Genomic DNA, 13,923 nt, shown 5'->3' on the forward strand with positions numbered 1-13,923 from the left:
AGGATGACGTAAAGAAAAAAAAAAAATCCTTTAATTGGTTAACAACTTTATTTTACTCTTTTGACAAGATACTGGTGCACTGCTACTGTATGTTGGTGCTGTAGTTCCTAGAACTTGGTGGAAATGGAGATGGGGGGAGACAGGTGAATCTGGTGTGGGATCGGATGTAGTTTCTCTTGTTGCAGATACTGTATGTTTATGGGAGCGACGTTATAAACAATGAAATCCAGGACCAGTCACCGTGCTTAACGTTCTCTGTTCAGTCAGCAGAGGAAGTTCCCATTTATGGTTTTGATGTGCTGGAGAAATAATTTCAGAGGTTATCTTGCACCGAAAAAAGCCCCGTGTCATCTGAGGTTTGTGAAAGCAAATGTCAAAGGCGTATTGCGGTAGGCATTTCGTCAGATGTAATAACTCTCACTAGCCTCTCATCAGCAACTGGACATCTCTGCCCTCTTCTTGACACAACGGGTGTCGGATCAACTGACAGTTTGCCAGAAAAAAAACTGTACCCAGCTTTGTGTGCCATTCCCCTTTTTGAGCAGTTATGTTATTTGTGGCAGCATATGCAGGAATTGACGTTGTTCTTTGACTTTCCAGGCACACAGATGGGGTATTTGTGTTGAAAAATAAATATCTTAAATCAATTAGTGGATCTTTTTTAATGTTGAGGGTGAGTAGCTCATGGCTAAAACTTATTAGTATAATGAGCTTTTGGTTTTGCAAAAGGAATTCCTGTACATTATGCAGGCCTGTGCTTCAAACACCATTTAATCGCTTCCAGAACTATAACACTACATACTGTACGATTGTACTGCCTGAGAATATCTGAGTATTTTAACACTATGGCTATAGATCTCCCTCATGTAATTGTCAGTTTTACTGTGAAGTGATTATAGTTGAGCAAAGTGCGTAAAGTTGTATAGGAGAAATGTTTGGCTTGAAACGTACAATCTTTTGTCAGTCATGACCATGATTTTACACTTTCAGATAACTGAGATTAATGACATAAACTTAAGAATTGCATTTTTTAATAATTAATTTGGACACTTAACATCCTTGTTATTCATTTTTGTTATCATATTGTAGTTCTATTTGTTCCTTTTGTTGTACCTGACACTGGGGAATTTCAGTACAACTGAAGTTTTTTTTTTCCGATTTTGTTCTTCTATGGTTTTAAACACAAGTACTATGTATATAGAGAAAGGCATTATAACATTCTCATCATAACCTAATATTCTATTACTAATTAATGCTTAATAGTAATTGCTGCCACACTTTTCTCAGGTGTTCGTTGATCTTCAGCGGTAGCGGTATTGTGTCCACTCCCCTATGTTAGCCTCTCTGGGATGAAATGTGCTACATAAATGCAACAAATTACTACAAGTATTAAAGGTTGCACATTACTGGAAAGTAAAGATGGTTGCTACAGTGTATGTACTGTATACATGTATAACAGGGCTCAGCACACTGCGCATGTTTGCCAAGTGTTGTCACCTTCTTGAAACGTAGATGGTGCAGATGGTGAGTGTTTTGGTGATGGAACATTTGTCATTTTCTATTTATAGAATTTGTAATAGTGGGGCTGTGTGTGCTCTGGGCCTGGTGGAATCCTGGCAGAGGCTGAGCAGAGCTATACACATTATACATACTGTAAGTGTGTGGGCGTGTATTGGTGCTGTTTCACTATATTCGAATTGACTCGACCCCTAATTGAGGACAGATTCTAGGTATTATTATTTAATCAATGAAACCCTGTCCCATGTGCATACATTTTCTTACCACATTACCCAATATAGGGTTGCAGGGGAGCCGAAGCCTCTCTTACTTAGAAAAATAAAATATATATTTGAAGAAATTATTCAAAAACATCTGTTTTACTTTGTTAATTTTAACTTGTAATGTAAAGCTTTGATTCCAAGTTGCTACATTAACCTTACACAGCACAATATCAAAGAAAATGTACTTATTCTCAATGTGGATTTGATATTTGTTCTGTAGGACAGCTGTGATACTTTATCTCCTGAAATATAGTACAGGGGGAATTTAGCTACAGACAGGAAGGATTTTCATAAGGAAGTACTCCTCCCTGAAATCACATTTGACCTGAGCAGTGCTTTAGGTTCCTGGCCTCCTTAGGGGAGGACATTGAGGTGAGCCAGATTGTACAGCAGCATGTGGTCTCTGTTGTTTATGACACCTTCAAGCATCTACAGTATGACACCTACTCTGTAGCTGGTGAAGCACACAGCTTTGACTTTGGTGTCCCTTTTTTTCCACTTCTCTTGCTCATGTATAGGACAAAATCACAACTACATTTAATGAATTTTATTCATTTTTTTCCATACAAAGGCAATATCTTGCATTTTCCTCCTTATTATTTGAAAGTAATTGTAAACATTTGCAGATGCATGTTGATTCTTAGTTTTGGAATAGTATCAGGATTTGATTTGGATTTTAATGTTGTGCACTCAAATAAAACAGTGAAAATCAAACTGAAAATCTCACAGGATTGTTACAGGATGAAGATCTAAACCACTTTTCTACATTCACCTTAATTTCTTAAATTTTTATGTAAAATTGTTTTTTGCTGTCTTAAGTGTATTTGTATGGACTCTCAACCTCTGCTGTGTTAAAAATATTTGAGGCAATTTCCTTTAGAGCCTAAGGAAAAGTTACAATTTTGTCTTTTTTTCTTTTTCCCTTGAATTGAATAAAATTGACAAACCTGGCTGTACAATCCCCAGCTCTTGCCTTAGATATAGATATTTTTCTACCTGAACAGGTTGTCCTTTCTCTATCCCTGAGCCCTAGTCCCTGCTCAGTTTCTTCCTTGCTCTGTCGAAGAGGCACTTGTGACCGACTAAATGATTGTTCTTTCTCCGAGAGAGATATCCTGTTATTTATGGAGGTGGTTGGTGGGGAGTATTTGAGTTATTGCAGCTAAGGAAGCTCTTGGGAAGATATATTGCTCTGTGGCTATTGGTAGTCTGTGCAGAAAGAATACTGAGAGATATTGGATCCAAGTGCTTACTTGTGGTCTGAAACCTTGTGGTTTTCTTTCTCCTAGCTAAGTTTAATAATGTGGCAGCTTTTTGTTTCTCCAGGCTTTTAAATTAGTATCTTATCTCTTTCTTCTTTTAAGCTCTTTGCCCTCCATGAAGGGTCTTTCTGAAGCGAAAGAGTGGACTATGTGGCAGTCAGGTGACTTTCCTTAGCAGCATGATTTATGACTTTGTTCACTGTTTATTGAATACCATTACATGCTGTTTGGGAATAGTGTACATGAAATTCATCATTGATGCATTGCTCTGAATTGCAGGGAGAAAACCTTTAATTGAAAGGGATATCCACTGGATACTCCACTATAACCTTGTTGATGGGACATTTTTAAAGGGCTTCTTGTTATTAGGAGGGAGGTCACACTAACCGTACTGTCCTATTATTCACCATCAATAACATGCTTGAACCAGTTAATGTATGATTTTCCCTCTCTATTGAAGCATGTAACACATTCATTCAATTCTTTTTCAACAAAATACATATTAATAACCAATCACAGTCAACACTTCTAGTCATGACAAATACAACCACCTCTGCTTTCACAGATTCAAGTTTCAATCATTATATTGCTGGTCATGGTTTTACTTACTCAAATGAAGCTGGCATCTAAAATGAAATCTACTGTATAGCACTACCGATGTTTTAGACCATATTTTCTGCTCCTACTCAAAGCTGCCTTCTTATTACTAATCTCATCAATGAGGCCCTGTTGTCTGGTCATATACCTGTAGGCAGGTCTCTCACCAGTGTTAAAAATAACCTGACCTGGATCTCCCACATACTTGATAACTACCATCTATTGCCAATTTGTCTCCTCTTAAGAAAGACCCTGGATTGGGCAGTGGTAGTTAAATTACTCTCGTCTTGCAGCTAATGAGGTCTTTTACTCTTTCTAATTGGGGTCTAAACAAAACCACAGCAAAACTTAAGAGAGTCCTGCTTAAGACAATTAATGGTTTCCTGATGGCTTCTTACTCTGAATCGCCTTATAATCTTCTCCTTCTGGACTTAAGTGCAGCTTTTGATACTGTCAGTTGCAGCATCCTGCTGGAGTTCATGGAAGATTATCTAGGGATCGCCAACACTTCCCATCGCTGGTTTGGCTCCTGTTTGGCTTTATTGAGCCAAGTTGTAAATCTTGTTTTCAGTCTGATGTTCTTCCACTTAAATAGAGTGGTCAACAGAGTTTTATTCTGAGACCATAATTATTCACCCTATATGTTATATTAATTGATCGATTATTTATGAGTACAGTTCTACTTTTGTTAGTAGCAGTGCAAAATACTTAGTCGATGCTAGTTCCTACTGGGATATTAAATCTCTATCAGTGTTCTCTTAATCATATACAGGTTATACAGTACAAAATGTGTAGTCCCTAACCTAAAGTGTAACAGAGCTACAATATCAATGTATAGAATGATCTTTCACGTGTTGATGCTGTGATACATTATCATATTACTGATCAGAAGAATGGCAAAGACTGAAGGCCTAAATTATATTTTCTTTTCATCTGCCTTTATTGTGTACTTGTGTACTGTCTTGTTAATTGTAGCCTGGAAACTTTGTCCTTTCTTGTAATGTCAGTGTAATCAATCCAAAACTTCTAAGATATTAACAAGTGTAGGTTAATCTATATGATCCAAATATCTTGGCTTCACCACAGCTCCCAAGGCAATGTGCTCAGTCCCTGCATGCTTGCAGTGATGTCATAATAATGCACCTCTCCATCAATCAGAGTTAAAGTCCTGCATGTGGTTGCAGAGCTTGTAACGTCTCAATTGAAGAGGCCCGTTTACAATTCCTGGTGCACCCTGTATGGAAGTTGTTCACAACCCTCATCCTGGAGACCCACCTACAGTACCTATCACCTTTCATTCCATCCCATCTTAATTAGATAATCAACATCTTAACTGATCTAAGAAGTTGCTTAATTGGAATATTTGCCATTTATTTCTAGTCACAAGTTTGGGATTTTATTTCGCTTACAAAATCCAGCGGTTAAAGCTCCAATATGTATGAGAGCTGGGAACAAACAGTTCACCTTAATCTTGTTACTGAGGGCTCGGCTGGAACAAAAGCCATGAGGTGTGTGGGTCACCAGGGCCAGAAGTGGGAACCACCGCTGTAGGGGTTAGGGCTCGTTGCTGTCAGCTGAGATGTAACAACACAATTGGCAATTTTACCTTGAATAGGCGTATAGTAAATAACTGACAAATCTAAATGTTTTTCATTTTTTAAAACTATAGTTGGTAGTGCATGAGGTATGGTGTTGTTCAAACTTAACACTAAAGTTAATGAGGCAGGGTGTACCTCAGTACAAAAACCATATGAAAACTGAAAAAATACCTATGATGTTATCCATCATAGTAATTAGGCTTTGCCTCAATACTCCTTATAACTTGAGTTCCCTCTTCTCTAGGGCCAAGTACATTACATTACACTGGCGGTCTTGCAGTGTTTGACAGTCTCAAATTCACTGAACCCCTTTTACCATAACAGACCTGCATTCAGAACATTCTACACAGCCTAGTGTGTATTACTCTCTACTCAGATAACCTACTTTTTAAGCTTAACATTAACTTGTAAAAGCAGCTTTAAGCATCTCATAATCTCTACACTAAAACCATACAAATAAGATAAACATTTAGGCCCATATCTTGCACATTCTTTATCCTTCTCAATCTCTAAGAGCGTCTTCTGTCATCTAGGGTTATTTAGGGTTTCCTTGCCCTAAATTATTTAGCTGTACAAATGCAACATCTATCCTACCCTTAGGCAATGCAGTTATTTCATTAAACCTTTCAGTAATAAAATTCCTGATGTTTTAAAACATAATACTGTATACGTTGTAGTTCTATAGTTCATATAATTCATCAGCATGGGCACAACAGGATGTAAAAGAACTCATTTCTATTCTGATGTATAAAGATAAAGTAGAACAGTAGTTTTTGGAAAAAGGATTGATGTGAATGTTTGATGGTGTCAGAACATATATTTAACTATATATATATAAAATAAAGCTAGCACTGTAGTTATCAGCTGACAGCCTTCATGTTGAAACACTATTTGACGGTGAGGTAAATTTCTTCCCAGAAGCAAATCCACACATGTAGCTCCAGAAGTAAAGATGCTAACAAGTGCAGGTTGATCTACTGTATATAATCCAAATATCTCAGATGTTGTACCTCTAGTTCCTGTGCTGTAGTCACTGACGGTGTCCATGTAACGTCTGTAAAATGCTTGGGTATTGTTTGTTAAGGCTTCCAGAAATCAAAGACAATGGTTCGAGCTCATAAAGCTCTTGTGTGGAACCATTCATATTCACCTACAGGGTTCTTCAAATGTACTCCCACTGTATATCTGCTGGAAACATAGAAGACTCAACGTGAGCATCCTGTTACCACTAAAACACCTGGAAGAAAGGAGCATAAAACTGTTCTTTTGAAAGAATGACTAGTAGATTCAAGTGTGAATTGAAGCTGAATAGTTTTAAAACACTGTTTTCTGTGATCAAACCAAGAAAAAACTACAGTTGACTTTAGATAAGACAGTAGATTGCCTACTAAGAACAGAGATCTTTCTGCTTTTATTTTCTGGAGCAGCAGTCTAGCAAGTTTTAAATCTTCAATCATTACTGACCTGTGAAAAAATCTCAATTATTTATAACAGCCAAGCACTTAGTTCAATTGGATGTTTAAGAGCTCAGATGGAATAAGAGATGGACCAACAGTCCTCAAGAACTGAAGCTGAAGACCTTCTCTTTCCTGGGGAAAAGAGAACCATACTTGTGCAGCCTGTCTGAGTTTTCATTACATATTACATTAGAAACCTGTTTATTGTCAGATCTGATTGAAAATTACGGAGAACGTAAATGTGTGTTTACAATTAAAGGTGAAAAATAATAATTCATAAAGCACAGGCTTAGAAAATGTAGGCGATATGTATAAAGAATATTTTTAATCAGTAAGAAACTTATTTAAATTGTGAGTGTATACGATAATGCATCAATCTGGAAATAGAAAAATATGGTACTTGATTGACATTTTTTTCCAATAAAATATTATGTAATGAAAACAAAGTTGAATTTATAATGGGTGGCACAGTGGTGCAGGGCTTGGCCCCTGGATTCAATTTCTGGGGTGCTATATACATTGAGTTTGTATGTTCTCCCAATGTTAATTTGGATTTCCTTTGGGTTCTCCGTTTCCAAAGACATACTGGCAGGTCAATTGGCTTCTGGGAAAATTGGCCCTGGTGTGAGTTTGAGTGTGTCTGTGTGTGCCTGTGATGGACTGGCCTCCTGTCCAGGGTGTTTGAGTATGTGTGTCTGTGTGTGCCTGTGATGGACTGGCCTCCTGTCCAGGGTGTGTGAGTATGTGTATCTGTGCGTGCCTGTGATGGACTGGCCTCCTGTCCAGGGTGTGTGAGTATGTGTGTCTGTGTGTGCCTGTGATGGACTGGCCTCCTGTCCAGGGTGTGTGAGTGTGTGTGTCTGTGTGTGCCTGTGATGGACTGGCCTCCTGTCCAGGGTGTGTGAGTATGTGTATCTGTGTGTGCCTGTTATGGACTGGCCTCCTGTCCAGGGTGTATCCTGCTTTGCACCCATTCCTTTCCAGGATAGGCCCCAGTTCCTCCGCAACCCTGTGTTGGATAAAGAGGTTAGAAAGAAGGATGGAATTATGTATTCTCATTTATGACACAGTTCATGCACAGTCAGAGGTTGCAGACTTTCTACCAAGTAATACTGGTTCTAAATCTATAAAGCAATAGATAGCTTTTGTGATTTGACCGACTGCACAGATAGCCTTTTCCCGTGTGGATTCCTGCTTTGAGTTGATTTTGTGGAAGACGAATCATACTTGGCAACTTGGTTGCTTCGGTTTAATACCACAGACCTGATCAGAAGAAGAAATTTTCCCAGCAGTACCTTGCACATACGTCTGCTGCTCTGGGAGGATGTACATCTGATTGCTATTTATAGGTTCTGTGTGTTTCTTGTTAGCTACAGTAGGACGCACTGTGGATCGGAGGGAAAGATTCTTTAGTTATTCTGTTTTATTCTGTTTGCTGATTTTTACATGACACTGCTCTAAAGTCCCTTGGTGCATCCTGGGAGAATGATATGGTCCCCAAAAAATTCATTTCCGTTTGGTGTGACAGCCTACAGTATCTCCAGAGCCCTATTCTGTGTGTGTGCCTCACAAGGATGTCATGTCAGGGTCAGTGGGTGTGGGATTCATCAGTGAGCACCTAAGCATGGTCTTTGTACTGTAAAGCCTTCAAAACTGTTTTCTTGGTTTGTAACTACAGTGCTTTCAGCACGCAAATAACTGCTTCTTACTGTTTTAATTTACAGCATGAAAACTGTCACTGCCTTTTAAGTACACAGATTCTTAAATTTTCACTTTTTCAGTGTTATGCTAGCATTAGAAATACAGAGTGCATTTTTTGTTAATAAAAAATGCATAAAGAGGAAATATTATTCCACATATTTCCAAATATTAATTTTGGGAATATGAAATACATAAAATAAGAACTTTTTACTATGTACTGTATGATTAAGACCAACATTTGCTGAGAATACTAGTGGATATAATGGTGTTTGTCTGACATAATAGTATTCCTTTTTTGTTAAACCTGTATAAGCACACATAACTACAAAGCAAGTCCAATAGGGCTCTAGCGGTATATTGTGTTAACACAAGTTTTGAAATGGTAGGCTGTGGCAGTGCATTTGAATGATCACAAGCAGATGAGGAATAAGCTTTTGTATTTTAATCTTTATTTACCACTGACTTTCAGAAAGGCCCTGAACACCAGGCAACTTGCCTATGCTTTTGCTTGCCTCCGTGAGTAGCATCTCCATGGAAACTGGCTGACCGTGCTTTACAGCATTACACCTTAAAACTCAAGGGCATTTCTGAACTGCACAATTCACTGTATGACTAAACCATACGGCACTTTGATTATGTCATTAGGCAATTGACAGTAGAGTTGCCCTGGAGAAATTATGTTCATAATGAGTGTTCTTCTGCATTGCCTGTTTCAGTTTCTGCTTCCACTTGGAGTTAACTTTTCTTTTTTGCTAATATCTGCTTCATTAAAATGTAGGACAGCCACAGTTTTCCCTAAAGTGTTTGAGCTGTATTTGCTCAGCAACCACGTCATACTTGTTTGTGTGTGTGAAGTATGTACATTTTTGCTTTTTTGTTACTTTATGTTTATCTACGACAGTGGTTCCCAGTCCTGGTCCTGGTGACTCACACACCTGTTGGTTTTTGCTCCAACCAGAGCAATACAACCCTTTACTAACTTAATAATAAGATTAATCTAAACTGTTTGTTCCCAGCTCTTAAATGTATTGGCACTTTAACCGATGTGTTTTCTTAGCGAAATCAAATCTCAAACTTGTGATTGAAAACAAAATGCAAATATTCCTCTGAAGCAACTTTATTACTTCAATTGTCTGATGAAGGTGGGATGGAATGAAACCCAGCAGGTATGTGGGGCACGAGGATGAGGACCAGGACTGGGACCCACTCATCTATGGTGACCTTTAAGGGATCTTTCTTTAAGAAATAATCTTTTTTAGAAAAGAGACCCTGAATCAAGGGGAATATATAAAGTCCTGGGTGCAAAATGAACACTCAAAGAACTGACCGTTCATTCCTCCCCAGTACAATATTTACTGTTCATTAACCATGATATTATGCAATATCTCAGAGTTCTCTGTTGATATCCTAAGTGCTATTTAGATTCTCTAAAGGTTCACAAAGGCTTATGGACCATTTCTGTTTTACCTTAGAGTACTGGAAGTCTGTTTATTTACTGTATACACTCAATTGGTAATTGTAGGTCTCCCTTTTTCTTCATTGGCAGGAAATATGCAGCCATTCCAATTGTACTTTCAAAAATGACCGTATTTATGATGAAACCAGATACCTAGGAGTATGAACATTGCAGAGTCTAAAGATAAAATCATTGGTCAAATAAATTAATTATACACATAATTTCTATCATTGTAAAACTGCTATTTTTTATTTTAAAAACTTTTCCAATCAACAAGGCAGATTTTTTATACTGTATATTGCTCATGTGGTGCCAACAAATGTACAGTATCAATAACGTTTAACAAGTTTCCTGTTAGAAACTGGCTTTTAACAACCTTTGCTTATTTACCATAACTTGAAATTACTATTTGATTCAACTTTAATAATTCTCATTAAAATGTTTAAGATCTTAATTAAGTATCTTGTCAGATATATTTTTCTGAGAATAAAGATGTTATCTATAAACCAGAAAGCTGTAGGCAATTTTTTTAAAGAAGAGATTTCTTATACTTTCTCAGTTTGACTCCTTAACTGTCACATATGGAAATGTTTAAACCTAAAGATCTGCATGTTCTTCAGATGACACTTCACTCAGACTTGGTAAAATTATACAATTATACATATTTTCCCTTACAAGATAATGACACCCTATTGTGAACATGTCTCAACCACCCAGTTGAACAGACAAAAAGGTTATATATAGACAGTAGATCTCAAGTCAATCAGGAATTCTTTCAATAAAGGGGAATTATTTCAGCCACACTGAAATTAGTGCTGAAGCTACAGTACAAGCCTGTAATTGATGAAAATATCATCAAATGATGAAGAAAACAGTCCCCCCCCCGTCCATGAAACCTCCACATTTACCTTTACACTAGTTACAGTAACTCCATCATTGTCAAGCTGCTGTTATACCAAGTAGTGTTGAAAATCATTGTATTTCAGCTTTTGCACAGTTGTAGACAGTTCTTTCATTGTTATGACTTTATTACTGGTGGTAATGCTTTATCTTGGACTGAGTTCGACCTTTTAAAGACTCGGGAGAACGAAACAGAAGAACTGATAAGTGCAAAAGAGAAATCCAATGAAAGTCTGTCTTCCATCTCCTGTGTCATTTATCAAAATCAGTAGTTGTGACGAACCTCTCCTAACAGCTCATCTATCCTGTCCTTGCTCTGCAGTATAAAGGGCAGGCCAATCTCCATGTGTTTGAAGACTGGTGTGGCGCCTCCATTGCTCAGCTGAGAAAGAATCTTCACTTCCCTCTGTACCCACATGTAAGTACACACGGGCAGACTGGTATGTGAGATCAGTTGGAGGCATAACTGATACACAACAGTTTGCGGAATCTGAACAGATTTTTAAGGGGATAATAAGATACAGTGGCAAGTGCCATGCTAACAAAACAGCAAAGATTCCCACAAAGCTTTCTTATTTAGGTACTATTTTTACAGTACATCTCCTCTTTTTGCCTGGAAAATCTCTTGCAAGTTGACAGTGTATACTGAACATATTTTTCATTGCAATAAATTCTGTGTAAAAGAAACCAGGAAATAAGTAATGTACCACTGCTTAAATAATTGGTAGGATGTGGTTACTGCACAGAAGGAAGTACTTAATAATTAAGCAACAAAATGCAATAAAATGTAGACTGAACTATCAAGAAAGTGGTACTGACAGCTGCCTTCAGCCGCGATTCTGAAGAGCAGGATGATGGTTCCTTGGCCTGTTGCATTATGTAAAGTGTAACAAAGCCCTGCAGTGTGATGGAGTGGTCTGGCTGCCTAGTGGGCAACTCTGCTGCACATTTACGTGATCTCCATCACAAGTCTTGTTAAGGGGCTCCTGGCTGTTTTCTGTTTTCCAAAACTCCACCACTCTGCTAGTTATTTACCGGATCTGTTTTGTTTTTCGCTGTTGCTGTCTTGGTTTGATCAACATTTTTCTGTCTCTCAGTAATTAAAAGGAAAATGAAAAAAAACCTTGAGCAAGGGTAAAAGTAACTAAGTATTGTAACAACACGTTGAAACCTTTTTTGTGTTTAGAATTGCTCTTTCCAGAGCTGTATCATCTCTTGGCTGTATCAGACATTAGGTGCAGTATACTGTAGTTATCAGACATATCTGAGGGCATTCCTATGACTCTATTATTCCCTGTGTTAAGGTTTCATTTTATTGAGTTCCACGCACTACACAGCACATTGAATTAAAAGTAGCCATTACACAATTTGTCTTAATGATAGGCTAATGGATACATAGGAACAGGTGGAGCTCTATTCCTCTCTAAAGACTAGACACAAAGACATACTGTACATTTCCCCTTCATCATTTCAGACACCTGAAGGAGGGTCTGCAGCCAAATCACTCTGTCTGACTCAACAGTAAATATTGTATTTACCTCTGCTTGTTCCTTTGCAGATTACACACAGAAACAGCACCCTCCCCAGTAGTTAAAACAGAATAGAGAAAGTGATTCTGTCTTGCTTGCGATATTCATCCTGTTAGAAACGCTCTTTTATCCATACTGGTTGGAATTGATGACACAATTCAATGTCTATTTTAAATCCAAGAACTATGAATTAAATAATGGGGAGAGGCTATCATTTGAACAAGTGCTTTTCCATTTCTGACTGTCGGAGGGAGTGTGGCCAAAGCACACAGTGAATTCCTTGATTCAATGTCACTGACAGGTAGAAGATGGGCTTGGAATGTTGGAATTAGCAGAAAATCCATCAGTGCTGTTATTCTAAATAAAATCAGAGGTGACTTTTAAGACTACCCCGGGAATGCCTCACCTTAAGTTAGCACCAGGTACTTCTTCAATAGTGCAGATATTTCTTAAACTTATGGATGAATCTTTAATTACAGACAAGGACCACAGTGAAGAAGCTTGCTGTGGCCCCAAAATGGAAAAACTATGGCCTCCGAATATTTGGCTTCATCCACCCTTACAAGGATGGTGAGTGCTGTCAGAGCGTTGTGCTCACATCCTCCGTAGTCATCGTCTGAATTTCATGTAATGTGCATTATGAAAAGTAAAAACAGACAATAGATTTTGAAACTATAACAGTCTAAGGATATGTATTTTACAATCACTAGACTTTATATCACTTTGTCATGCTGCTGCGCCTTCTTCTACCACATGACCACTATTACTAATATTACTTACAGTATATTACAAGTACCTCACTATTACTATTACTACTGTCATCACAGCTACCACCACCACGATTATTACTACTACCTCCACAACAAGTACCACCTCTATTACTGTTACGACTATCACAGCTACTGCCACCACCACTACAACTATTACAGTACTACTATCACCGCTACAACTACTGCCATTACTACTATTCCTCCTGCTACCACCACTGCTGTTACCAATACTATTATAGGTAGTATTAGCTTTTACTACTACTATTGTTACTATGGCCACTGTTGCTTGTACATCTATTACCAGCACTACTATCACCGCTACTACTGCCACTACTACTACTAATATCAGGAACAGAAAAGTAAAAGCTATGGCGAAAGATGTGGAAATGTGCTAACACTTTTGGAAGATTTCATTCCGTTTCCACCTTGCCTTGGCAGAGACATACTGTATAACATCCACAGCAGGTGTGCTGAAGATGCAGTCCAGGAGAGACATCTCCTCTCTTCATCCTTTACCATACTAGAAAGCTGTCTGTTGTGATTCTTGATCTTCGCTCTCATAATACCTTCGAAAAGCTGCGTTTCTGTGATCTGCCACCTGCTGTTCTTCCTGTTTTGCCAGTTCCACTGTTCTTGAAATTTTAAAGTTTCATTGCCACAAAGACCCTCGCTTTTTATAATGCACTTTCTGATCATGCAAATTCCCTTAATACATTACAGAGCCAAAACCTGAACATCCCATCTGCAGTTTCAGAATCCACTGTGATTAACTGAAAGAGCAGTTTGTGTCATATTGACCCTCCAGGCCTGTCAAGGTTAATTTAACAACAACATAGTTTCAGCTGGACAGCCATTTTCTTTAAGAACATGGT

The 13,923-nt window shown here is 38.1% G+C and overlaps 1 protein-coding gene across 1 annotated transcript in view; it reads left to right on the top strand.

Moving 5' to 3' along the window:
• Nucleotides 1-13,923, top strand: part of b4galnt4a (beta-1,4-N-acetyl-galactosaminyltransferase 4a) — a 165,474-nt gene that overhangs the window by 88,371 nt on the left and 63,180 nt on the right. The window contains exons 4-5 of the mRNA XM_088935150.1: nucleotides 11,075-11,170; nucleotides 12,761-12,851. Coding sequence (XP_088791276.1) covers nucleotides 11,075-11,170; nucleotides 12,761-12,851 — 187 coding nt within the window. The remainder of the gene's footprint in view (nucleotides 1-11,074; nucleotides 11,171-12,760; nucleotides 12,852-13,923) is intronic.

This window comes from Atractosteus spatula, chromosome 16 (assembly GCF_055471065.1).
Source record: "Atractosteus spatula isolate fAtrSpa1 chromosome 16, fAtrSpa1.hap1, whole genome shotgun sequence".
NCBI lineage: Eukaryota > Metazoa > Chordata > Actinopteri > Semionotiformes > Lepisosteidae > Atractosteus > Atractosteus spatula.